This window comes from Ambystoma mexicanum, chromosome 11 (assembly GCF_040938575.1).
Source record: "Ambystoma mexicanum isolate Mex_15411 chromosome 11, UKY_AmexF1_1, whole genome shotgun sequence".
Taxonomy (NCBI): domain Eukaryota; kingdom Metazoa; phylum Chordata; class Amphibia; order Caudata; family Ambystomatidae; genus Ambystoma; species Ambystoma mexicanum.
In genome coordinates this window covers 1,439,336,022-1,439,359,743 of record NC_090934.1, presented here as the reverse complement: position 1 = coordinate 1,439,359,743, position 23,722 = coordinate 1,439,336,022, and the positions used below count along the sequence as shown (strand labels likewise).

The following is a 23,722-nucleotide window of genomic DNA, read 5'->3' as shown; positions in this document are numbered from 1 at the left end:
CTCAGCACTACTGCATTGACACTTGTTCCAAGATGGATACACAAGTGGGACAAGCGGTTCTATACAACATTTATTCGCTCATGAACCTTCTTCCACTGCTCGCTAATCTATGCACAGCATGTGATCTAAGCAGATTCCACAAGCCTCAGAAGGGATACATTACTCACCGTAATTCTATTTCTGATGCTTGTATCTGCTTGGATTCACATGCGACCCACCCTTCCTCCCCTCGAAGGCGCATGGATGCTTATGAGCTTGCCTGATAAGTATCTGCTTGAATAACTACTCACGCTACACCCCATGCTACCTCATGTCAGAAAAATAACAATCTGAGGGACCTCGACGTGTGAGGGATCATGGGTACAGTGGACGTCACACTAGGGATAGTATTACTGGCACGCCCTGTCGACGTCCCTTTTCGAGTTTCGAAAACAATCCCCAGCTTCCACTAGATGTCGGCCTATCCACAGCATGTGAATCTAAGCAGATAAAAGCATCAGAAATATGATCACGGTGAGTAATGTATCCCATATATCCGAAACTGACAACCCAAAGTAACGGATTACACATGCAGACACACCACACAACAGAAACAGTCTTACCCAGGAATACAGTATTTAACAAACTAGTCTTGATGTACTTGCAGATGAACAGGTCCCCTGAACCGCCGACATGAGGACGCCTAGTTCCTATGCTCGACGGCACGAGGACATCTAGTTTCCACAACAGTGCTCAATGAGGCAGTCTCTAGTCCGAGCACCTCCAAAGTACAAGATTCACAAATCCGCGTGATCAATATAACTTGAATGAGTTCCATGCGGGAAAAACATAAAATTAAATATCTGAAGGCAAAGGGAATCCAAGAACAGGCGAGTCGTAACAATCCTAGCAGTGACGAAAACAAAGTCGGGAAACAGTGACCTGGTCGGTGTTTCAGAAGCAGCGCCAAGGACAAAACGTGAGACAGTAGCAAATCCGAAGGACGATCCGAAGTCAGTATCAAGAGTTCCAAATACGAGGCAAATGGACAAATAGAAATGCAGGTCCGGAGTTATAGGCAGAGTTCAGAAACCAAGAATCAGAAAACGGAATACGTAGCACAAGAAGCTGCCGAAGTGTTCAAATTCAGAAGCACTGCTCCGTTGTTTGGGCGGGGCTTCAATAGTCACCTGATCTGCTATAAACTACGCTGCCGTCGCCTTGTGAGTGCAGAGCAGTATGCCAGGTTCCAGCGTCTCCATGGCAACCCCCAAGGCACACGAAAAGACATGCTGCGCTTGGGGAATATACCAGAGCACTTCTCTGCAAGCAATAGTTTACTTTTGCTTTTGCCTAGTTTACTTGTGGAATGTGAAGATCAGGTGTAGCCCTGTACATATTTGCAGCGCGCTTTCCTCAGACAATGAAGGTTTCCTGACATGGACGAAGGAATCCAAAGAAGAACTTGGAAGAGACGCCTGCTGCAACTCCTCGACCATTGGTTTGCCCGGTGAAGCCCTGCTGTGCTGAAGCTCAGAATTCGCCTCGACTAGAGAAGCCCTGCAAGGATGACTTCTCCCCTTGAGTTGGTGAGACCAATCAACTCCAAAGTAAGCCCGTCTGGACATCCTCTCGAAGCTGGTTGTATTTCCACTGCTGCTGCTGCTGGAACGGAAGTTCCAGGGAGAGTCACGCCAGTTTGTGTGCATTGCTTTTAAGTCGGACCTGAGCGCTAGGAAGATCCTCTGGACTTCCTGATGCCGGACTGACCAAGCCTGAGCCACCTCAACAGAGTGCTGGACTGTTAAGCAGAGCTTGCATGCAGTACCGTCTGGGACCACTACACACAACTATGACTACAGGTGTAAGCAAAACCGACCTTTGGTACAAGTCTGTACCACACAGTTACTCACAAGCCCTTTTAAGCCATAGACACTTGTCCAATTGTTGAGGAAAATAATATCCCTCATAAAGAAAAAGTATCCTTTAACACGCGTTTCTCTGCCCATTAGTAATGCCGGTTCATCAGTGTTAGGCAAGATTGTATGCAGTACACTTTGGGTGCACTGTGTTAGGCAGAATTGCATGCAGTACCCTCTGGGACCACCAAATACAATTAGGACTACAGGTGTAAGCAAAACCAACCTTTGGTATAAGTCTGTACCACACAGTTTTTGGTAGTGAGCTGAGCAGCCAGGCTTATCTCAAGAGGGAATGAGAGCAGTACAAGAGGTTACACGGAGGTCTTACAATCACAGTGGTTCAAGTAGACACTGATACTCAAGGTTTCCTGGCAAAACACTTCTTAATTTATTACACAATCATTTATAAATCATTCACTAAACGAGGCAACCAAGATCACGCACAAGTTATACTACAATACTAATTACTAAGCAGTGGAGCTCCCTTGAAATAGGAGCCAAATGGCATTGAAGTAGGAGCAGATAGGCATAAGTTAATAAAACGAATATTACAGTTACTTTAAAACGGTGCAAATAATTTGAGTTCACCAGAGGAGTTGAGTCAATGCAATAGGTAGGCCAAAATCAATGGACTAGTGTCTTGTATAGGTAAAAACGGTTCTGGCATTTAAAACGAAAAGTCTTTGCCACGGTTCTTAGAAGTAGTTCACAGAAGAAAGGTTTGTATGTCGGGTCACAAGTTGACTAGGCCTCCAAGTTGCCAAAGTTTCACGCACTTTTCACAGGGAGAGGTAAGTTCTCTTGGTCGGGTTTTCACAGTACTTAAGTTTGAAGAAAAAGATGCAACTGAAGACTTTCTGTTCAAGGCAGTTCCTGCAGATCTCTCTGTTCCTGAGCCTCAGTCGTGGTGACAAGAGGGAGGACGTCGGGGGACTCCTGCACTGCACGGGGACTTGTCACAAAGCTGGCAAATTGGCAATTCATCGATTCCGGTTGCTGTTCTTCAAGCACACAAGCTGGCGTCCTTCCCCCTGGTTAATCAATTGGGACTACAGGTGTAAGCAAAAACCAACCTTTGGTATAAGTCTCTACTACACAGTTTTGTGGTAGCGAGCTGAGCAGCCAGGCTTATCTCAAGAGGGAATGTGAGCAGTACAAGAGGTTACACAAAGGTTACACACTCAGAGTTGTTCAAGTAGACACTTATACTCAAGGTTTCTTGGTAAAACACTTGTTAATTTATTACACAATCATTTAGAAAACATTCACTAGAAGTAGGAAACTTAATATTATACACAAACACACTCAAAAAGCAACCAATAAGTTTCTGAGCAAATTAGGCTACCCTGAAATAGGAGCAAAATGGCATTTCAGTTACTTTCAATGGGAGCAAAAAGGCACAAGTTAGCAGAATAGATCACAAATACTTTCTTAGGCAGTGCAAATAGTTTTAGTTCACTAGAGGACTCGATTCAGTTTAATAGGCACAGGCCAAAGTCAATGGACTAGTGTCTTGGATAGGAAAGAGCAGTTCTTGAAGTAAACGGTAAAGTCTTTGCCAAAGTTCTCAAAAGTAGTTTGTACAAAAAAGAATCATGTGTTGGGGTCACAAGATGATTAGGCCTGCAAGTTGGTAAAGTTCCACAAATTTCACATCGAGAGAAGTGTTCTCTCAATCGGGTTGGCACAGTACCTTAGTATGAAGCAAAAGATGCAGCTGGAGACGTTGGTTCCTGGCAGTTCCTGCCGATCTCACTGTTCCTGAGCCTCAGTCGTGAGGATAAGTGGGATGACTTCGGGGGACTCCTGCACTGCACGGGATCGTCGGAAAACGCGGACAAAATGGAGTCACTTCTGTTCGCGTAGCTGTTCTTCAAGCACACAAGCTGGTGTCCTTCTCCCTGGTTAATCTTAACCAGCTTCGAGAATGGTATCCAGGTATCTTACGAGTTGATTGGTCCCACCAACTCAAAGGAAGAAGTCGTTCTTGAAGGGGCTTCTCTGTCGAGATGAACTTGGCAATTCAGACCTGCAGCAGGGCATCACCGGGCAAACCAACGGTCCAGGAGTTGCAGCAGCCGTCCTCTTCCAGCTCGTCTTTGGTTCTTTCGTTGCATTGGTCAACTCTGCTTTCCAGTCCGGGAGACTCGCCTTTTAAACAGTTTTCTCCCATTCATTCCAGCCTAGCTGCCACCCAGCAGGGTGGCTGTCCTTGCCGGACAGTCAGCCAGCCATTCACGCCAAAGTGCATTTGGGTCTTCTAGGAGACTAAGCACAAGGAGTTTCGGGCACCCCCCTCACTTCCTGCCCACGCCAGGCACTCAGGTGCCAGAGGCGGTCTTCAGTCCTGAAGCCCTCCAAAGGCATGGAAACAAAGGGACCAAACCTGGTTTGGCGCATAGAGACAAACACTAGAAGGACCTTTCCAAAAATAAATGGCGAAAAAAGAAGACCGGGACCTGTTTAAACAAAGGGGCTTAAGCTGCAGAGTTGCTAAAGCTTTGCCCCTCAGAAACCTCCAGCTTTTCTACAAACATTTCTAAAAGCATTGTGCAAGACGTTTTACCTACCTGCAAAGAAGATCTTCAGCTTCCCTAGACATTGTGCAATTAACATTGGCTGTCATTTGCCAATAGAAGCATGTGTCACCTACAGAATTTTAACAATTACCTTTAAGTGTAGACTGGGAGTATGCCAGCATACTTGCAGAATTCTATTACTGATAAAAGGAACGATAGAGAGCTAAGATCCAGTGGGCAGAACTTACTCATTCCCTAGAAGTAGAACCGCAAAAGCCCACAGGGCAGCATTCCATCTGGTGGCCCCAAAACTCTGGAATAATCTACCTACATACCTAAGATTACAGAGCTCCTTGTCACTCTTTAAGAAAGAGCTAAACACCCACCTTTTTGCTTAACCTCTATCCTACTCTCCTGACCATATTGATACTTCTTTTCAGACTCACCATGTGATATTTTTTTTCTGCTAGTGTTTAACTGTCAGCACCTTTATGCCTGCGGGTCCACCGTGCTCTATACAAATGTCATAATGTGATGTAATGTCCTGGCTCCCTGAGAGACACTTACCTTTGACTCTGTGCTTTATCTTTTCCCCAGGAAAGGGTTAAACTTACTCTGCATTGGGAAGGTTTTTAAAAGTTCTTACCAGTTTGTGAATGATTTGCTAACCTTTGTTTTATTCCTATATTCCCTTTTACACCAAACTCAGTATTGCTCTAAATGTACTAGTGATAAATCAATGTCAACAGTGTCCTAGCTATTTGTCGCCTGAGGGTGTAGGAAAAGTCTGTGTGCCATCCCAAATGGGTATTTGCTGGTTTAGAGAAACTAAGTGTGTGTATTTTGGAGTGTATTTGTGTGTTACTATTATATTGCCCCTTCTGAAGAAGGCTTATTCAACTGACTGTGAAATAGAATAATAATTGTTTAATCAAGAAACCTTGAGTGTAAGTGTTTATTTGGACTATTGTCACTGTGAATCTCTGTGTAACCACCCTACTGCTCACATTGACCCCTCTTGAGATGAGCCTAGCTGCTCAGCCAAACTACCAACCTGTGTAGTTCAGACTTATACCACAGGTTGGGTCACTGTTGCCAGGAGGTAAAGGTTATTGTAGTGCACCCAAAGGGTAGTGCATACAAACTTGCCCAACAGGTGGACTCGGTACTGTTGCCGGACCCGCCGGTCCACCCACCACAGGTCGTGCCACCAACCTTGTCTCTCCAGGTTCACTACACCAGTACCCAACTGATTCGCAAGACCCTTCTTGGACGTCTCACCGCTTCCCTCCTCAGTTTTGGAGACGGGCCTCGATGCAGTCTCCCGAAGTGTCAGTTACGGGCTTTCAATGCGGCTCCTTTGGTTGCCAAGTTGTTACTCTGGACGTACACCTGCTTTCAGCAAACCAGAACCGCACATGCCATCGACTGACTGGTCAGATGATGATGAAGAACACAGTCCTCCTTTTCTGTTCAGTTTAAATAGCGGAGACGGCGCCAGCGTACCATCAGTCCAATTTGCAGCAGCTTATCGAGTCTTTGTCCCTCCCGATTGTAGCATTTTCTTGCTCTTTTGTACCTATGACGTAAGGATGGTTTGATATTTCACAATAACACGTAGTGTCGGACGTGAGTGTGTAGAAGATTTAGGCATTCACATAAGCCTGCGAGATTAGGGTTTAAAGGGGCTGTGCCTCTCATTTGCATCCTTATCACCAGGAGAGGAGACCCTTCCCATGCGATCCTCCCGCATGTTACCAACCCTATGGGGACTATTGGTTAGGAGCCTCACTTCCCTAGCCTCATGGAAAGGGGTTCTCCACTGGGGAGAAGTGATGCCATATGAAATGGCCATTAAAAAGTCTTTGAACCTTAAAAATAAAGCAAGTTGGGGGAAGCACAATTTAGAGGGTCCTAGAATCTCCAAAAATAGGAATTCTCTCAACACATAGGCACATCTTAAAAGCATGAAAAATGTCAGGGAAAAGGGGAAACAAAGTACCCCTGTAACACTCCACTAAAAGTGGTGTTTTGTACAACTGGAGAATACAAATGGGAGAAACAGTCTCCCTGTACTGGCAGCCTTAGGGACTGATCAGGCCCCCAAAATAAATGAGTTGATCAGGTAAGGGAAGCTAAAAAAGGTTTATTTACCTCAAAGGAGTTTTACGTTGGACTCTTGAAATATTATCCTCACTAATGTTGAGAAATCCAAGGAGCCGGAATCAAGATACCCTCAAAAATAAATGTTTGGCATGGCTCCTTCAGAGAGTTGGCCATAGCTGCATTTGAACTCAGGTCTTCAGAGTCCTTCGTAGGGTGCTTATTGGTAACTGGTGCTCCATGGAAAACACAGATTGCGTTTTTAGTGGGTATGGTCGCAGTAACATACCTCTGTTCTTGAGTAAATGCAAGTATTTGAGATTTATGTCAATCTACACCAAGTTCAGAGTTATTTTGGACTAGACTTCTTTTGGACCATATTGTAGTGAGCAGCCTGACTTTGTTTTATGTTGTTTGTCTTTGTGTTAGTGCTTCTATGCCTATGGGCTTTTGTCTCTGCTCTTTATAAATAAAATAAATAAAAGTCAGACAGCAATGTCAGGACATAGAGCAATATGCTTGGTGTCGCTTTGAAATAAAGGGTGGAAATATTGCAAAAAGAGAAATGTTCCTAAAAGTTGTATGTGCTACATACAACTCTGAAAAATGATCTTCACCTTGGTTAGTAGAAAAAATAAAAGTAGCTCATACAGACCTTGCAACTTCTTTAAAATTCCACTGGACCAGAAGGGCTAGTTCCTTAGTTTACATACTCGACCCAAGAGAAATGCACACACCCCATTGTGACGGGTGAGAACATATTTAGCAGTGCTTTCTGTAAAATGATGCATCTCACCATAAGAACTCTTCATATTTGGGACAATGTGGTCACCCAAAGGCCAGCCATTCATATCAGAACTTTTATTTGCTGTTTACTGCAAACGTATTTGTTTGCAGTGAATGTCAAAAGTTGCAATCATCCCCATACTTGTCAGAAAGGTCACCCTTCATTAAATCTCCTGGCCAATGCAAGTGGGCTAGTAGGATTTGTTGGCCCTGTCATATTAGGAAAGTAGTGGAAGAAATCCGACAATGTAAATGCAATTTAATATGGCCTGATGTGATAGCATGACTAGATTTCTTTGTGGCTGAACATTTTGACCTATTGAAATATTACCCTAAAGAATGAGTAGTATAATCCTGATGTATATGTAACTTCAATTTAACCTTGATTTTGTTAAATAGCCATCTTCTAATGCTTCACCACCATGTTAAGAAATCCAGATATATATACTCTTTGTATTTTGATGAGAACTGCGCTTTTCAATTATAGATACGAGAGTATGAATGGATCCATCCACAGACCAAAAGGATAAAGTTTAATGCACTTATCACCACCTATGAGATCGTACTAAAAGATAAGGTATGTCATCAGGTGATATAAGGCTACTTTATTTAATATACTGTGTTTTCTTTTTATTTGATGCCTATGGACTAAGCTGCATGTTTGAATCATGGAATTGTAATATGTGGTCTTGTAGAGTGTTGTTGCTGCTGTTTTAACTTTATTTGTCCTATACGGAAAGGGAGGAAAAGGACATGTTTGGGAGATCGTGAAAGGCAAGATGTGAAATGAAACAATGTGCTAATCGTAATGACTACAGTATTTCTAGTCCATAGTCTCCTTTTCTCTTTACTTGTGGTATTTTGGGCCCCAGGAAGGAGACTGAATGTGGTGGAATGCATCTTTTAGAGCCTTTAAATAGGGTGATGGAAAGCTGTGTGGCCAATCCCACAATCATACTTTCCTCCTGCATGCTCACTGCTTCACCCGCCAGTCTTTTTATAGCAGTTAACTATGAAGCTACTTGCTGCAGAGCGCACAATATGGAGAAAGGGGACTGGATTAGGAGTACTTAATTCACTCAGGTGGTTAACGTTTTACTCCCACGTCCTGTCCTGTTACTCTATAATTTTGGTAGGCCGTAAAGCATCCTAAATTAGGGATTGATTGATATTTTATTTCTATCGCCCCCGTACACAAGTCTTTCAGAGTGCGATAAGGCAAGGGACGGGAACAGGGGAGAACAAAACAGCGATCTTACTAGGCCCAGTGACATTGAGAACGCGCAAGTGCATGGGAGAGGGGGGAAGTGAAAAGTGCATGGAAGGAGGGAGAAGTGGAAAGTGCGAAGCAGAGGAGAAACAGATAAATAACAATAAATAAATAATAAAGGCAACAAACAGTGGTAATGCAGCCAGCAATTTGCAAGTGCTAGGTTTAAGGCAGCAGACAGGGTCGCTCTGATGAGTGCAGGAAGAAAAAGGGGGGGCTATATGGGTACAGATACAATCCCCAGTGCAAGGGGTGGCCCGGAGGCAGTGCGGTAGGGTGGCAGGGTGAGCAGGTACCTGGGCCCGAAGGACAGAGGGTGGCCAGGTGCACAGTGCCAAGAGAGAACAGATCAGCAGGGGGGAGGGGGAGCGAAGGCAGAAGAAAAGAGGAAGGTCTTGAGGTGCTTCCGGAGATGGTTCTCCTCAAGTAGAGTGGCAGGGTGGCTGTTCCAGAGGGAGGCCCCAGCCGAAGACCGAGATCTACCCCCAGCTCGTTTCTTTGAAAAACTACTGACCTTGAGGGAGTTGGAGGTAGAGGAGCGAAGAGCTCGAGAGGGGAGGTATCTGCAGAGGAATAGCTGAAGGTATTTTGGCCCCAGGCCCCAGAAAGCCTTGTGGACAATGCAGAGGGTTTTGAATTTAATCCTTGCATCCACTGGGAGCCAGTGGAGAGATTTCAGAGCTGGAGAGATACGATTCCAGGGCTTCAGGCCAAGGACAAGTCTCGCAGTCCTGTTCTGGATTAGTTGCAGAGGGCGGAGAGTAGAGGCAGGTAGATTTAGAAAGAGGCTGTTACAATAGTCCAAGCTAGAGAGAACCAGAGCTTGGGATACCATGCGCTTATGGGGGAAGGAGAGGAAAGGCAGAGTACCTCTGAGAGGGTGCAGTCAGAAATGTGACTTTTTAGAGACCTGAGAGATGTGGGCGGAGAAGGAAAGGGTGGAGTCAAAGATGACCCCGAGGTTCTTAGACTCGCAGGTGGGGGTAGGAGGAGGGCCAAGGGAGGCCGGCCAGAGAGTGAGGGGAAAGGATGGTGAAGGTGTGCCAATGAGGAGGATCTCTGTCTTGCTGGCATTCAGACAAAGATCATTGGCGGAACACCAATCTTGAATGGCAGTTAGGCAATCAGAGATGAGAGAGGGAGAGGTGACAGAGGGCAGCCTGAAAATGAGTTGTGTCATCAGCGTAGCACTGGAAATTTGAGCAGGAAGTGGCAATGCAGTGGGCGAGAGTTGCCAGGTATTGGTTGAAAAGCCAGGGCAAGAGGTTAGACCCCTGGGGAACATGGGAGGATGAAGGGTGTCAATTGAAGGAAAACCAATTTGAAATACAGGCGAATGAGCTAGTCAGAAATGTTGGGAAACAAATGCCTGCTCAGAATGAACATCAGCCCTACAGCTTGTATATTAGTAGTTGTGGAGCGGATCCCAGGTAGCTGCCTTGCAGATGTCTTCCAGAGGGACATTTGTTTTGAAGTCCACATAGGCTTACCTTTGTCTATCCAAGTGTACAAGACAGAGTAACTGTCAAGAATGCTCTTAACCACCCAACAGGAAGTGGTGGTCTTGGCCACCATTGATTTGGACTAGCCTAGGTGACAAAAGCATGTTTGGACGAATAGAAGTCCTTTTTGCCTCTCTAGTGTTTAAGTAACCTGTTTGCGTCTAGGTGGTAGGCAGGTGTTGGGAAGAATTCTCAGAAATGTGTTAATTACCTTCTATCTTAGAGACCCCCAGCTCTTTTGCTGGACTTTAGGACTTTTCATCTCTCAAATAATTTTAACGTGATTTATTCTCTGTTTCTTTTGACTTTGGAGTCTGACAAACTCCATAGGCATCATCTTTACACTGTGACACACAACACCTTCAGTGCAGTGGCACAGGGAAGTCGCTTAGATTTCCCAAAGGTTTAAATACCTTCTCTTGGATAAACTACTGTTTCCAAGAGCAGTGAAGTGAAATTGACTTTACTTACATTTTGTAACTTTCTAGACCCAGCACACACTATCTTACCATGCTCCTATTATATACGGGAAATTGAACAACTGTAACAGTAAGTAATGCAAATGTAAACAATGTGATGAAGAAATCTGTGCAAGGTAATCAAAGTAGAAAAAAAAAAAAAGATTTCTCATTCCTTCAAATGTAGTTACTATGTAACCCTTAACCCATCCATCTAAGTTTTTCAAGCATTCACACACCCAGGTAGCCCAAGGGGTATCATCAGTCTTTTTGAGGGTCCTAAACCTCTTAAGGTACCGGGAAGGAGTTTTCCCAAATCTAGCTATCAAAGTTATCTGCACATTCTCATACTCCAACTTTCAAGTTCCCCCACCTCCATTACAGCATCAGTTGCAACCTGGGGGAGCCTTGATAGACGCCAAGGAATCAACTGATTCCCTGTGAGACCCTGAATCCCCTGATTATATTCAAAAGCACTCAGCCAATCCAAAATATCAGTCAAGATGTTTATTTGGATTCAAGATCCATCAAACACACAAAAAAAATCCAACAAAAGCAATTACAATCCTTAACCCTTTAAGTGCCGTGCATTTTTTCCCACCAGTGCCAAGGCCTTTTTTGGTGATTTTGGTATGTCGCCATTCAGTGCCTTGTAACTTTTTTGTTACATGAGATATCTCGGCCAAATTTGACCCCTTTTTTCCCCCCACGTGTAGGCAGTCGTAACGCCACCGAGGAATCCTAGGTTGCTGTAGGAGGGTGAGAGAAAATAACCAAAAAGAGCGAACATTTTTTTTTTTTTTTTTTCTAAAAATGCCAATAAAATGATGTACAAAGAATGTTTTTTTTTTCCTTGTAAGAGCTAGGAACAAATGGTTTGCTGGGCTGAATTCCCCAATTTCCTGACTTTCAAGAACAGGTTGAGTGGAAACGAAATAAAATTATTTTGATGTGGTTATCAATCGTTTTGTGAGAGGTAGGCGATTTTGGCCATTTTTGCCAATTGGACATGCGTGGACGGAATGGAAGAAAAGGGTAGAAAAGCCGAATTGGAGGACAGAATGGCATACATTTCTGAAAAGTAGACAACATTCCAAGTTTAGGAAGGGGTGTTTTGCGCAGGTCGGGCAACAACTAGTTGGGGGGGAAATGCCATAGTTTGAGGAAAAAGTGGGAAAATTACCAAAAAAAAGGTATGTGGTGGACATGGTTGGCTTGGTACGGCAACGGCTTCTATGAATTTTGAGAAAAACAATGCTCCGCTACATTCCCCCGACTCTTGCAGTTAGGAAATCACACATTTTTTGTAGTGTTTCACAAAACAAGCAATACCACAAGCCAAACACTGAGCCATGGCACACAGGAGTTTTATGCTTAAGGCCTGAACAGATGTACTTAGCATGTGTAAATCAGGAAAACCAATGTGGTGAGGAACGGCAAGCATACATTTTTTGAAAGAGCACAGGCGAAGTCTTTTCCGACAGCTGAATTTCACGATTTTTTCAGACGGGCACACCATACAGATATGGGAATCCGCAGAGGTATGACTTGCGCAAATTGGCCCTCTGTAGATTCCCACGGTGTCCTCTTTTCGGAAAAATGCATGGGGTTCCCTGTTTTCCTTGCTGGCTTCGGCACCCTAGGCCCTAATCTGTAGGTGTACCACACGTTCACCTTGTCGGGATCCTTTCTGCAGGCACTGGCCTTGTCGAACCTCTTGTCCCGGACTGCCTTGAGGACCGACCGCTCGTCCTCGGAGAAAGTATCTGAGTCCGTTAGGGCTATCGCGCCCTCCCTCCTTCTCGGCCCGGGGCTTCATAGAGGTCTTTTTGATTGGCTGGAAAGACGATTCCCTCTGGGATGGCAGGGAAACTCTAGGACTGGAGGCCATCTCCACTGGGGTCGCCTCCGCGGGCTTCACCAGGGATGCCACGACTCCTTCAATCGAGGCCTTAGCCGGGTGAATCTGGGCCTTCACGACCTTATGCGCGTCAGAGGCCCTCACTGTGGGGGGAGGGGTCACCGCCTCACTCACCCTTGGCTCTTTCTGCCGTGATCAGCCAGGGCTTCTCCCGAAGCTTACCCTGGTTCTCTGGCTTCCTTTTCACCGAGCCGGAGCGTTTGTTCGTGGTTGACGGTGTCAGTGACATTGCGCCCGGCCTGGCAGCCGAGGAGCCCAAACCAACGGCGCTCCTGGTGCCCACGGACTCGCGGTGCTTTGCCTTCTGTTGGGCCCCCATCGCCGGAGCGCCCTCAAAGGTCTTAGAAGACCGCTCAGACTTCTTCTTCTAACCTGCTGCTGGGCTCCAGCCAGTTAGCTCGTCGTGTACAACGGTGCTTCATGGTCCGGGCGGACATGTTCTTGCAGAACGCACAGTCCTCCTCCACATGTGACTTGTCGGAGTGCAGGCAGTAGAGACACCGGGAGTGTTCATCTTCCTTGAAGACGTTCTGCAGTCCACATCCTGGGCAGATCCTAAACAGCTTGGATCCAACGGGCGTCTCCTTTGTCCTGGGCCATGTCCACACTGGGTTGGCCTCAAAGATCTTCTGGAATCCTCCAAGAATTGAATTTCGATGAAAAATCGCCCTTGAGGGGCGTAGAAATGTCCGAAACGGGTCCTCGTTAATCGGAAGAGGAATCGGTGGAGCTTGAGGCTCGAATTGACCGAAAAATGAGAGTCAAACTCTTTGAAAAAACGCAACACACAGTAAAAGCTCGAGAGCTATAGCACGAGGACTCCAACACTTAACGTGTGGTAAAAATTTGAAGATGGCTGCCAGTGGAGGGGCTTAGGTAGAGGGCAGTCACTGGCTGGGGCAGTATGACCCAGAGACCAGTGATTGGTTATTAGTAGAAAGACAGTTCAGAAACGAAACTGAAACTGATTTTTTATTTTACCGAGGATTCCCAGCCTGAGAACAGGGAATATTCACAAGCATGTGAATCCATGCCAGACTCCATGCTGGAGAACAGGAGGAATACTATGTCTCTCTCATAGTCCTTAAGGACCTCTGCTCAGTTGATCCTCCCTCGCTTGTCCGCCCCCAGGGTTGGGATCCAAGAGCGATGGCCCTCCCCTGGCCACCTGAACAAATGATCCTTGGGAATAACCTGGCAGAAATGCCTCAGGTTTCTCACAACACACACAGGACAAGTGCACAACCTTATATGGAATTTTGGCCTTGCTGTGAAGATGTGCCTTGTGCTGCTCCTGCACGATCCTGCAGTGATCCGAAGAAAAAAAGCCATATAATAGAAGATTGAAGAACGGGAACGAGCATTGCAACGGTGGACCTGCAGAGAGCGACATGAGAAATAAGACGAGGCTCAGACTGCAAGTTAGGAGGAGTACTCCCTGCCCGCGATCGGCTGATAAAGGATATAAGCAAGATGGCGGACAACAATGAGGAGAAGCGAAACGAGCGTGCCTAAAGAATAGACCCCGATGAGCAGGAGGCGGATCCGAGGGCTGACTAAAGCGGAGCCCGGCTGCCCAAGGCCCCGGCTGGCCATGGCATTCGCTGCAGGTAACCCGCAGAACATTGAACTATACAGGAGACCAAGTCGGAGAGGACTGCTGCGTTGCGGGGACTTCAGAGGCTACGGAGCAGAAGGTCGGTGGGAAGCGGGCCTGGAGCTGGCAGGCCGGAGGGCGTAAACACGATCGTAAAAAGGTACGCAAGAAGGAAGCTTCTGACAGCAAACGAACAGTGCCCTGAAAGCAAGCAAGTAAACACGACTAGGAGAGGGGGCCCCCGGGAAGCTGCAGGACAGTAGGCCTTAACGATCAGAACTTGGGGCAGACACTTAGCAGAGAGAGCAACAACAGGGGAGCCTGCCAACATAAGAGAGTAGAGGCGGGTTGGGGAGCACGGCAAGCAGCCAGTGCCATAAACCAAGTGAGCTGCAGAGACCCTGGAAGACCTGGAGGAGGAGGAAACCGCCCACTCACACTGGACCTTTAAACACAGGGGAGGCTGCAGTGTGGAGAAGGAACAGTACCACCAGGAAGCAAAACCAGGGCAGCTGGGGTCTCCTGGCGGTGCCACACCAGAGCTCCTCCCCTGGGCCAAACAGGTGAGCCCAGGTCTCTGAGGGCCTTGGCGGTGAGACCCTGACCTCAATACACACCGCCATTAAAACTCCTGCAGCTCCCAAAGCCATGGAATGCTGTTTTGGGGAACTATGAAGTGAGAGCAAAATACACCACAAAGGATTCTGGGAATGGAAGTCCAAAACTGGTTCTTTGCATATACGGAGAGGGGTCCGAGCCCGGCTGAGGGAGACCTTTGTGTAAATCATGAAGGAAGGGTCCGAACCCGACGGAGGGAGAACCTTAAGAACTTTTGGGTAGAAGTCGGAAACACAGAGAGGGCCTGGAAAGCCAGAGTACATAAAAAGAAGTCTTAAGAGAGCGGAGAAGAATGTGAAGCCAAGATGCCGAATCAGAGCGAGGCTGTGGCATGGCGAGGGAGACGCATCTCCAGGCAGCCTTGAGTTGAGAGAACTTGCGCAAGGCCGTTCTATGTTGAACAAAGGTTGCCAGCGGCACTGATGACATTGGTGAAACTGCAAGTGATGTGGAACATTGGGGAAGACAGGAAGAAAGTCCCTCTTTTTTACGTGATAACAGTGTGGTCCGGCACAGTGTGGGTGCGAAGTCGAAAGACCTCTGCCTGGAAGATATTCCGCAAATCGAACTTTTGAGATTGGAGAGAAAGATCAAAGTGGTCCTGCGAGGGTTTAATACAAATCCCTAGCACAATCGAAAGTTTTCAATCCCAAGAAATATGCAAGCGAATGGAAAAATAGGCTTGCGCCCGGTCGAGGGGAACCTGCAACAGTGACAAATATAGTATTGAAAGTACTCAAGTCAAAGGACATTACGATAATTGAAAGGAACGTCTGAGCACGAATGAGGGGGCCTAGAGTGTCTTTTGAAAGCAAAGGGAGGCCGAGCGTGGCTGAATGAGATCCCAGGGTGGATGATCCACCCGATGTGTGCTACAAGCCAACTTTTAGATCTTTTTGTTGAACAAGACTTTCTTCGAGCGGGAAACTTTTTGTGCTGTTAAGAGACTGTCTTTGAAGGTCCTGCAATGCCTTAGAGACTGCCTCCTTGTGCTAAGAGAAGCCATAGTGTGCTGTAGAGCCAGAGTGCTCTACCTTACTCTGTACTGAAAACACAGGGAAGGGAACTTTATTGCTCTACCATTCTGACATATTATTTTGGACTCTGTTCCTTTTTGCATTTCACACCCCTTCCACATTTTGTTGTGTTTAGAGGTAAGGATTGGCAATAGGTTTATTAGTATAGCCTATTTTATTTTGACAAGACACCACTAGGACTATGTTTTTATTATTTGATGGTCATAGCTTGCATGCCATCTGTAGATTTAGGATTAGATGGGCATTTTTCAAACCCTTTTAAAGTCAATAAACACCCTTAAACTGTGATTACTTGTCTGTGTCTTACTGTTGATACCATGGTTTCCTTAGTGTGCGTGTGTGTCTGTGTCTATGGACCCCACCATTTTTGTTTGTATACCCCTTGTCCTGACTTTGTACTGTAAATTGAAGCCTTCAGCTTCACTTGCCTTTTTGCTCACTTGTTATGGGTAAACTGACCAGTCTTTCAGACGGTCAGTACCGGGAAACTTTTTCCCTTTTTCTTTTTACATGTTGTCTGTTTTGGATCACTTTTTTTGTTGTCTCAAATGCGTTCATGGTTTGAAATTGAAGGGAGCTGGGAGCTATTTAGCTCTTGCTTCTATCCTAGAAGAGTCTTGTTAGCTTGGCACCAACAGTTTACAAGGAGCTAGTTTTGGCTCCCCAGACCAACTGATGCTGAACAAACATAGCTATACGAAATTCAATTCTGTGAGTTGTTAGGGAGAATTCTTACAAATGTGTTAATGTTAAAGGTCATTTGTACCGCGCACTATCACCACCGGAGTGGTCCCCTGGCGCTCTGGCGGCTCTGAAGGAGGGAGGGAGGGAGGGTGTGTTAGTGGGTGGAGGCTGGAAAAGTGCAAGATTGCAGTGATGTGCTGTTGGCAGCCTCAGCCCGGTGGTTCCGTCGGCTGGGCCTGGGGTGTATGCGGCCGGTAGTCGTCGTGTGCTGATGTGCGAGTCTGTGTGTTTTTGTTTTGTTGTTGCAGTGTAGTGAAGTTTGTGCGGTTTGCTGCGCTAGAGGTTTGTGGTTGTGTTTGGTTTGGAGTTTGAGAGGTGTTTGCAGAGAAGGAAATTGTTAGTGGTATTGGTTAGTTTGTATCTCTATCCTGGACTGAACTGGTTGGGCTCGTGTAATCTTCCACGACGGGATGCTTGTACACCCTGAGCCTCAGGAGGTACGTGCCCGTTTTTTCATTCGGGGCCTTTTGAGGGTTTAGCTGTCCCCTCTGCCCGCTCCCTTAATAACCTTGCATGCTCCTCACCCCCTCCACATGACTAGCGCAGCTGCTAGTGTCCATACTTCCGATTGTGTGGTGATTGGTGGTATCTTGTCTGTTCCACAGCCCCGTGGTACCTAGTTGTGGCTGTACGGGTGGTGGAGGATGGTAAGGGTTGGCTGGAGTAGTTGCCTCCGTTTCTCTGGGTCTCACGGGTGGACCTCTTTGTCCAGCGCCAGCCCTACAGGTGCTCCGGGTACTTCTGTCGGATTCTAGGGGTTTGTCAATGTCCCTTTTTTGATGAGTCGTTCGTCTTATTGTTGTTTCGGTTTTAGTCTCTGGTGTTGAAGAGGCAGGTTTTTAGTAATTTTCCGAATTTAAGGTGATCTTTGGTGTTCCTTATTACTTTTGGGATGTTGTTCCAGGTTTTCGCGGCTAAGTGGTAGAAAGCGGTGCCTCCGAGTTTCTTCTTGATGTAAGGTTTTTGTTCCAGTCGGATTTCGTTGGTTGACCTGAGCGGTCTTGTTGGCTTGTAGATTATTTTTTTTTGTAGTAATTCTGCTCCTTGTCCGCTGATTGCCCTGTGCGTTATGCACATTGTATTGAAGATGATACGCTGTTTTACTGGGAGCCAGTGTAGTGTTTTTAGGGCCGGGGTGATGTGGTCTCTTCTGGATAGTTTGAGAAGTAGTCTGGCTGCAGTGTTTTGGATCCGTTGTAGCTTCTTCAGTAGGTATTCCGGTATACCGAGGTAGAGGCTGTTTGCATAGTCGATACTTGACATGATGAGGCCAACGATGGTGAGTGTTTTGTGTGTGAAGGAGAGGAAAGGTAGTATTTTTCTTGCCGTGTGGAGGAGGAAGAAGCATTTCTTGACTGTTGCATTTATTTGCGGTTCTAAGGTTAGGGTGTTGTCCATCAGGACTCCCAGATTTTTTACTACCTTAGATGGTGATGGTGTAGATCCCATTTCCGTTGGCCACGGGATGGCGGTTTCCTTCTCTTGGTCTTTGGATATGATCATGATTTCGGTTTTTCCTGGGTTGATTTTCAGGTTGTTGGCATTCATCAAGTTGAAGACTTCTTTTAGACAGTTGGTTAAGTTTGAATGATCGGCTTGGGTGTCTTCGATGTTGTAGATGATTTGAGTGTCGTCTGCGTAGTTGAAGCATTTGATGTTGTGTTTCTTGAAGATTCTGATTACTGGGGTTTGATAGATGTTGAAGTACAGTGGTGATAGTGAGGATCCTTGTGGTACTCCACAGTCGTTGACTCGTGGGGTGGATTTGAAGGGTTTGATCCAGACGGTTTCAGTTCTGTCTGCTAGGAATGATTTAGTCCAGCGTAGCGCTGTGTCTGTTATGCCTATGTCTTCTAGTCTTTTGTTTAGGGTGTCATGGCTAACTGTGTCGAAGGCTGCGGAGAGGTCGAGTAGGATAAGGGCAGATGTTGTGTTGGAGTCTGCGTTTGTTTTTAGGTCATCCCAGATGGATAGTAGTGCTGTTTCTGTACCTCTTGTGGGTCTGAAGCCGACTTAAGCTTGGTCTAGCAGGTGGTGTTCTTCAACGTATTCTTGGGTTAGTTTGCATACGTAGGTTTCGAGGAGTTTGGCCGGGTAGGGGATGTTGGAGATTGGTCTGTAGTTGGAGAGGTCATCTACGTCCCCGCTTGTGTATTTCAGAAGTGGTTTGATGTAAGCCGATTTGAAGATCCTTGGTACTGTTCCTGTTGCCAGTGATAGATTTAGAAGGTTTCTGAAGTATTCTGCTGGTGTTCCTTGTCCGAGGATTGATTTGTAGACGTCCGGGTGGCAGGGATCCATCGGTGAGCCTGCTTTCTTGCTGTGTTTTATCAGCATTGCGAATGCCTCTGCTGATATTTCAGGGTAGTTATTGAGTTTGTGCTGCGGTTCTGATTTATGTTCGTTTGGTTGTAAGTCGCTGCTGGTTGGTCTCTGTTGGATGGTTTGTCGGATGTCATTGATTTTCTTTTTGAAGTGGTCTGCAAGGTTGTTGCATAGTTTCTCCGAGGGGGTTGGGGTGTTGTCACAGCCTGGTGGGTTTCGCATTTCTTTAATGATACGGAACATTTCTTTTTGTGTGTTGGTGGCATTTGTCATTCTATCATCATAATGCCTTCTCTTTGCCTTTTGAATTTCCTTCTTGTATGCGCGAATGTGCTTCTGAAACATTGTTTTTTTGTCTGGATTGTAATCTTTCCTCCATTCCATTTCCATCTTTTTGTTTTCTTTTTTCATGGTGCTTAGTAGTGGGGTAAACCATTTTGCCATTGCTCTCTTTTTTGATGGTGTGAATGGTTTTTCTGGGGCCATCTTGTCAATTGTATCTGCAGTCCATTTGTGTAGTATCTCAGCTTTCCCGTCTAGGTCAGCTAGGTCTAGTTCTGTTGTTGAGGGCTTGGTTAACTCCAGTTGTTCGAATAGGTTGCCTTTTTTGACGTCTTTCCAGTTTCTTTTTGTGGTGGCTGTGAGTTTGGGAGGTTGGATGTAGACTTGAGTAGGCAGAGTGATTACGAATGGGATAATGAGATGGTATCGGCGGTGCCGTGGTGATGAGTTTTTTTTCTGCGAATATTGCGTCCAAGGTGTGTCCTGCCGCGTGAGTTGCCCCTTTTACTAGTTGTCGTAGTTTCATGGTGGCGAGTTGTTCAATCAGTGATTTTTGGGAGTTGGCATGACTGTCTTCGAACCAGATGTTGAAGTCCCCCAGTATGATTAGGTGTTCGTGGTTGATGGCTATGTTGGTTATGGCTTCTATGAAGTTGTCGACAAAGGATGCATCATAAGTTGGGGGTCTGTACACCAGGATGAATGTGATGTTGGTTTTTGGGCTAGCTATTAGGTGTATGACCATGGACTCGCAGTTGGGGATGTTGAGTGGTTCGTCTGTTCTTATTTTCAGCTGTTCTTTAAATGCTATTGCGATGCCTCCTCCTTTTTTGTTTTTCCTTTTTATTTGAAGGCATTTAAAGTTTGCTGGAAGGCAGCTTTGGAGTGTGATTTTGTAGTTGTCGTCCAGCCAAGTTTCTGTGATAAAGAGGATGTCGATGTCGTTGAGTAGGTCGAAGATCTCTGTAGAGTGTTTTGACATGGATCTTGCATTTATTAGATTGCAGTGGAGTTTAGAGGTGTAGCTTGGTTTGCCTTTTTTTGTTAGGGTCGATTTCTGATCTTGTTCAGGAGCAGGTTTCAGGTTGTCGGCGTTCTCGAGTAGTTCTTCTAAGTTTAGTCTAGGGTTTTTGTTTTCATCTGGTTCGTCTTCCAGGGGACATGGTTGTGGGTTGGGGGTTCTTTTTGCTTTGGTGATGTATGGTGTTATTGCTTCAGTTGTGTGCTTGTTGTATCTGGTGGGGTTTGTCCTTCGTGATGTTGGTCGGTTGTTCAGTGTAGTTGGTTTTGGCGTCGCGTTGGTTCGATCTGGTGAGTAGGTCTCAGCGAGGTATGGAGTTAGGTAAAGGGATTTGTCTCTTCTTTCAGTGTTGGTCCGATCTTTGAACCTGTCTGTGGGGGTGTGCTCTGTTGTTGCGGTTCTTAGTTGAAGTTTCGGGGTGTTTGTTATTTCTTCTCTTCTTTCCCTCTGGGTGGGTCGTTTGCGCGGCATTGTACGATTCCGAGTTGTTTTAGTCTAGTTGTTGTCTTGGTCGGGGTGTAAGGGTGGAGTTAAGGGTTGTATAGTTATATGTTTGGGTTCTAACAGTGGCTCTCTTTAGTCTCCGTCTTCCTTAGCGACAATGCAATTTGGGCACGGCGGCCCTGCTAGGTTTGAGACACCTGTATAGTGTGGGAGCGGCCTATCTGTGCAGTTTGGAGAACAGACAATACACTTTGGGCCCGGCGGCCCAGCTAAATTTGAGACAGCTGTATAGAGGGAGAGAGGCCTATCAATGCAGTTTGGAGAACAGACAATGCCATTTGGGCACGGTGGCCCTGCTAAGTTTGAGACACCTGTATAGTGGGAGAGAGGCCTATCAATGCAGTTTGGAGAGCAGACAATGCAATTTGGGCAAGGCGGCCTTCTATCTGCTAAGTTTGAGAGACACCTGTATAGTGGGAGAGAGGCCTATCAATGCAGTTTGGAGAACAGACAATGCAATTTGGGCACGGCGGCCCTGCTAGGTTTGAGACACCTGTATAGTGTGGGGGTGGCCTATCAGTGCAGTTTGGAGGACAGACAATAAACTTTGGGCACGACAGCCCTGCTAAGTTTGAGACACCTGTATAGTGGTAGAAAAGCCTATCAGTGCAGTTTGGAGAACAGACAGTGCAGTTTGGGCACGGCGGCCCTTCTATCAATGCAGTTTGAAGAACAGACAATGCAATTTGGGCACGGCGGCCTTCTATCTGCTAAGTTTGAGAGACACCTGTATAGTGGGAGAGAGGCCTATCAATGCAGTTTGGAGAACAGACAATGCAATATGGGCACGGCGGCCCTTCTATTAAATGCAGTTTGGGGCAACGAGGTTAGGTATCTAGTGTAAAGCTGTACCTCTCCCAACCCCGGCCCCCCTACCTTACTGGTCCTTGTAGTTGCTGGTTGATGGCTGGCCACTGGCTTGGCTTCCCCTGCGGACACCTGCTCACACTTCCTGGAGTCGCCTCTGTTGGAGTCGCCCTTGGCCTCGGGGCCCTTAGCCGCTGGGGGCTGCCGGGCAGAGGGCTGCCCTGGGGGGACCGGTGATAAAGACTGGAGGGACCAATGAAAACGGTGCTGGGGGAGGAGGAGAGGAGGGCTTTGGTTGGTGAAAGGCAGCGAGCGCCTGCGGCGCGGGTCGCTAGACCCTCAGCCCGGAAGCCCAGTCACCAATTACGGGCGGTGGGCGGGTTGGGAGGTGGGAGGGAGCAGGGACACGCTCGGGGAGGGATGCGGTGGGAAAGGGGGGGTCTGGAGGCCAGAAAATGGAGGTCGGGGCCACAAGCACTCACCTGCCGAGGATCTTATGGGAGGCAGTGAGCGCCTGCGGCGCGGGTCGCTAGACCCTGGGCCCGGAAGCCCAGTCACCAATTACGGGCGGTGGGCGGGTTGGGAGGCGGGAGGGAGCAGGGACACGCTCGGGGAGGGATGCGGTGGGAAGGGGGGGTCTGGAGGCCAGAAAATGGAGGTCGGGAGCCACAAACACTCACCTGCCGAGGATCTTATGGGAGGCAGTGAGCGCCTGCGGCGCGGGTCGCTAGACCCTGGGCCCGGAAGCCCAGTCACCAATCACGGGCGGTGGGCCAGTTGGGAGGCTGGAGGGAGCAGGGATGCGGTGGGAAGGGGGGGGTCTGGAGCCCAGAAAATGGAGGTCGGGGGCCACAAGCACTCACCTGCCGAGGATCTTATGGGAGTCTGTGCTTATTCCCTTCTCCTTCGAGACCCTCAGCAACTTTTCTGGATTTTGAGGACTTGATTATTTTACCTGGAGAGAGTGTGAGCCTTTTTACCCACTCTGTCATGTATTTTGAATGTGTTTTACTCTTGTGTTGCTTTGGTTATGGAGTTTTAGAAAACTCCATAGGCATCATCTTTTCATGTGTGTCACACAGCACCCGCAATGCAGTGACACAGGGAAACCTTTCCAGTCTTTCCCAAGGTTTAAATACCTTCTCTGGGATAAACTACTGTTTCTCATAGAAAGTGAAGTGAAATTGACTTTACGACTCTTTTCAAATTCCTAGACCCAGCACACCCTATTTTACAATACAGTGCTGGAGGGGTTACCTAGTATCCCCTATGTCTAGAAACTCATGTAGCAGTCAAATGCTACCCTTTCCTCTTGAAATGGCTGGTGGCAGTGGTTTTACAACGAACTACCATGATTTTTCCCGACCTCGAACACCGGTAGTGTCAAATCCCAGGAGCCATGTTTTTCAAGATGGCGTCTGACCCCCCCCATGTTTAAATAGGTCACGGTCTTATTTTTTCACCATTTCTTTTTCGAAAGGCCCTTCTAGAGTTTGTCTCTGCGCGCCAAACCAGGTTTGGTCCCTTTGTTCCTACGCCTCTGGTGGGCTTCAGGGCTGAAAACCGCCTCTGGCGCCAGAGTGTCTGGGGTGGGCAGGAAGTGAGGAAGGTGCCCGAAACTCCCTGTGCTTAGTCTCCTAGGAGACCCAAATGCACTCTGGTGTGATTGGCTGGCTGACTGTCCGGCAAGGACAGCCACCCTGCTGGGTGAGTGGCAGCTAGGCTGGAATGAATGGGAGAAAACTGAATAAAAGGAGTCTCTCTTGGCTTGGATGGCAGAGTCGACCACTGGAAAGAAAGAACCGAAAACGAGCTTGAAGAAGACAGCTGCTGCAACTCCTCGACTGTTGGTTTGTCCAGTGAAGCCCTGCTGCAGGTCTGAATCGCCAATTTCATCTCGACAGAGAAGTCCTGCAAGGACGACTTATCCCTTTGAGTTGGTGGGACCAATCACCTTGAACCATAAGCCACCTGGATAAAATTCTCGGAGCTGGTTGTATTTTCCTCAGAGTGCTGCAGGAAACCGAATAACCAGGGAGAGGGACACCAGTTTGTGTGCTTGATTACAGCTACGGGAATTGAAGATTTGCCAGTTGCCAGCGTTGCGACCAGTCCCAGTGCAGTGCAGGAGTCCCCCGATGTCCTCCCTCTTGTCCCCACGACTGAGGCTCAGGAACAGCGAGATCTGCAGGAACTGCCAGGAACAGAAGTCTTCAGCTGCATCTTTTTCTTCATTCTAAGGTACTGTGAAATCCTGACTGAGAGAAATTACCTCTCACTGCGAAAGTGCTTGGAACTTTTGCAACTTGCAGGCCTAGTCAGTTTGT

At 47.0% G+C, this 23,722-nt stretch overlaps 1 protein-coding gene across 4 annotated transcripts in view; it reads left to right on the top strand.

The window, feature by feature from the left end:
• CHD2 (chromodomain helicase DNA binding protein 2) overlaps window positions 1-23,722 on the top strand; it is a 1,289,637-nt gene that overhangs the window by 448,117 nt on the left and 817,798 nt on the right. For all 4 annotated transcript variants that reach the window (XM_069625070.1, XM_069625072.1, XM_069625071.1 and 1 more), the window contains one exon: window positions 7,797-7,886. In XM_069625070.1, coding sequence (XP_069481171.1) covers window positions 7,797-7,886 — 90 coding nt within the window. The remainder of the gene's footprint in view (window positions 1-7,796; window positions 7,887-23,722) is intronic.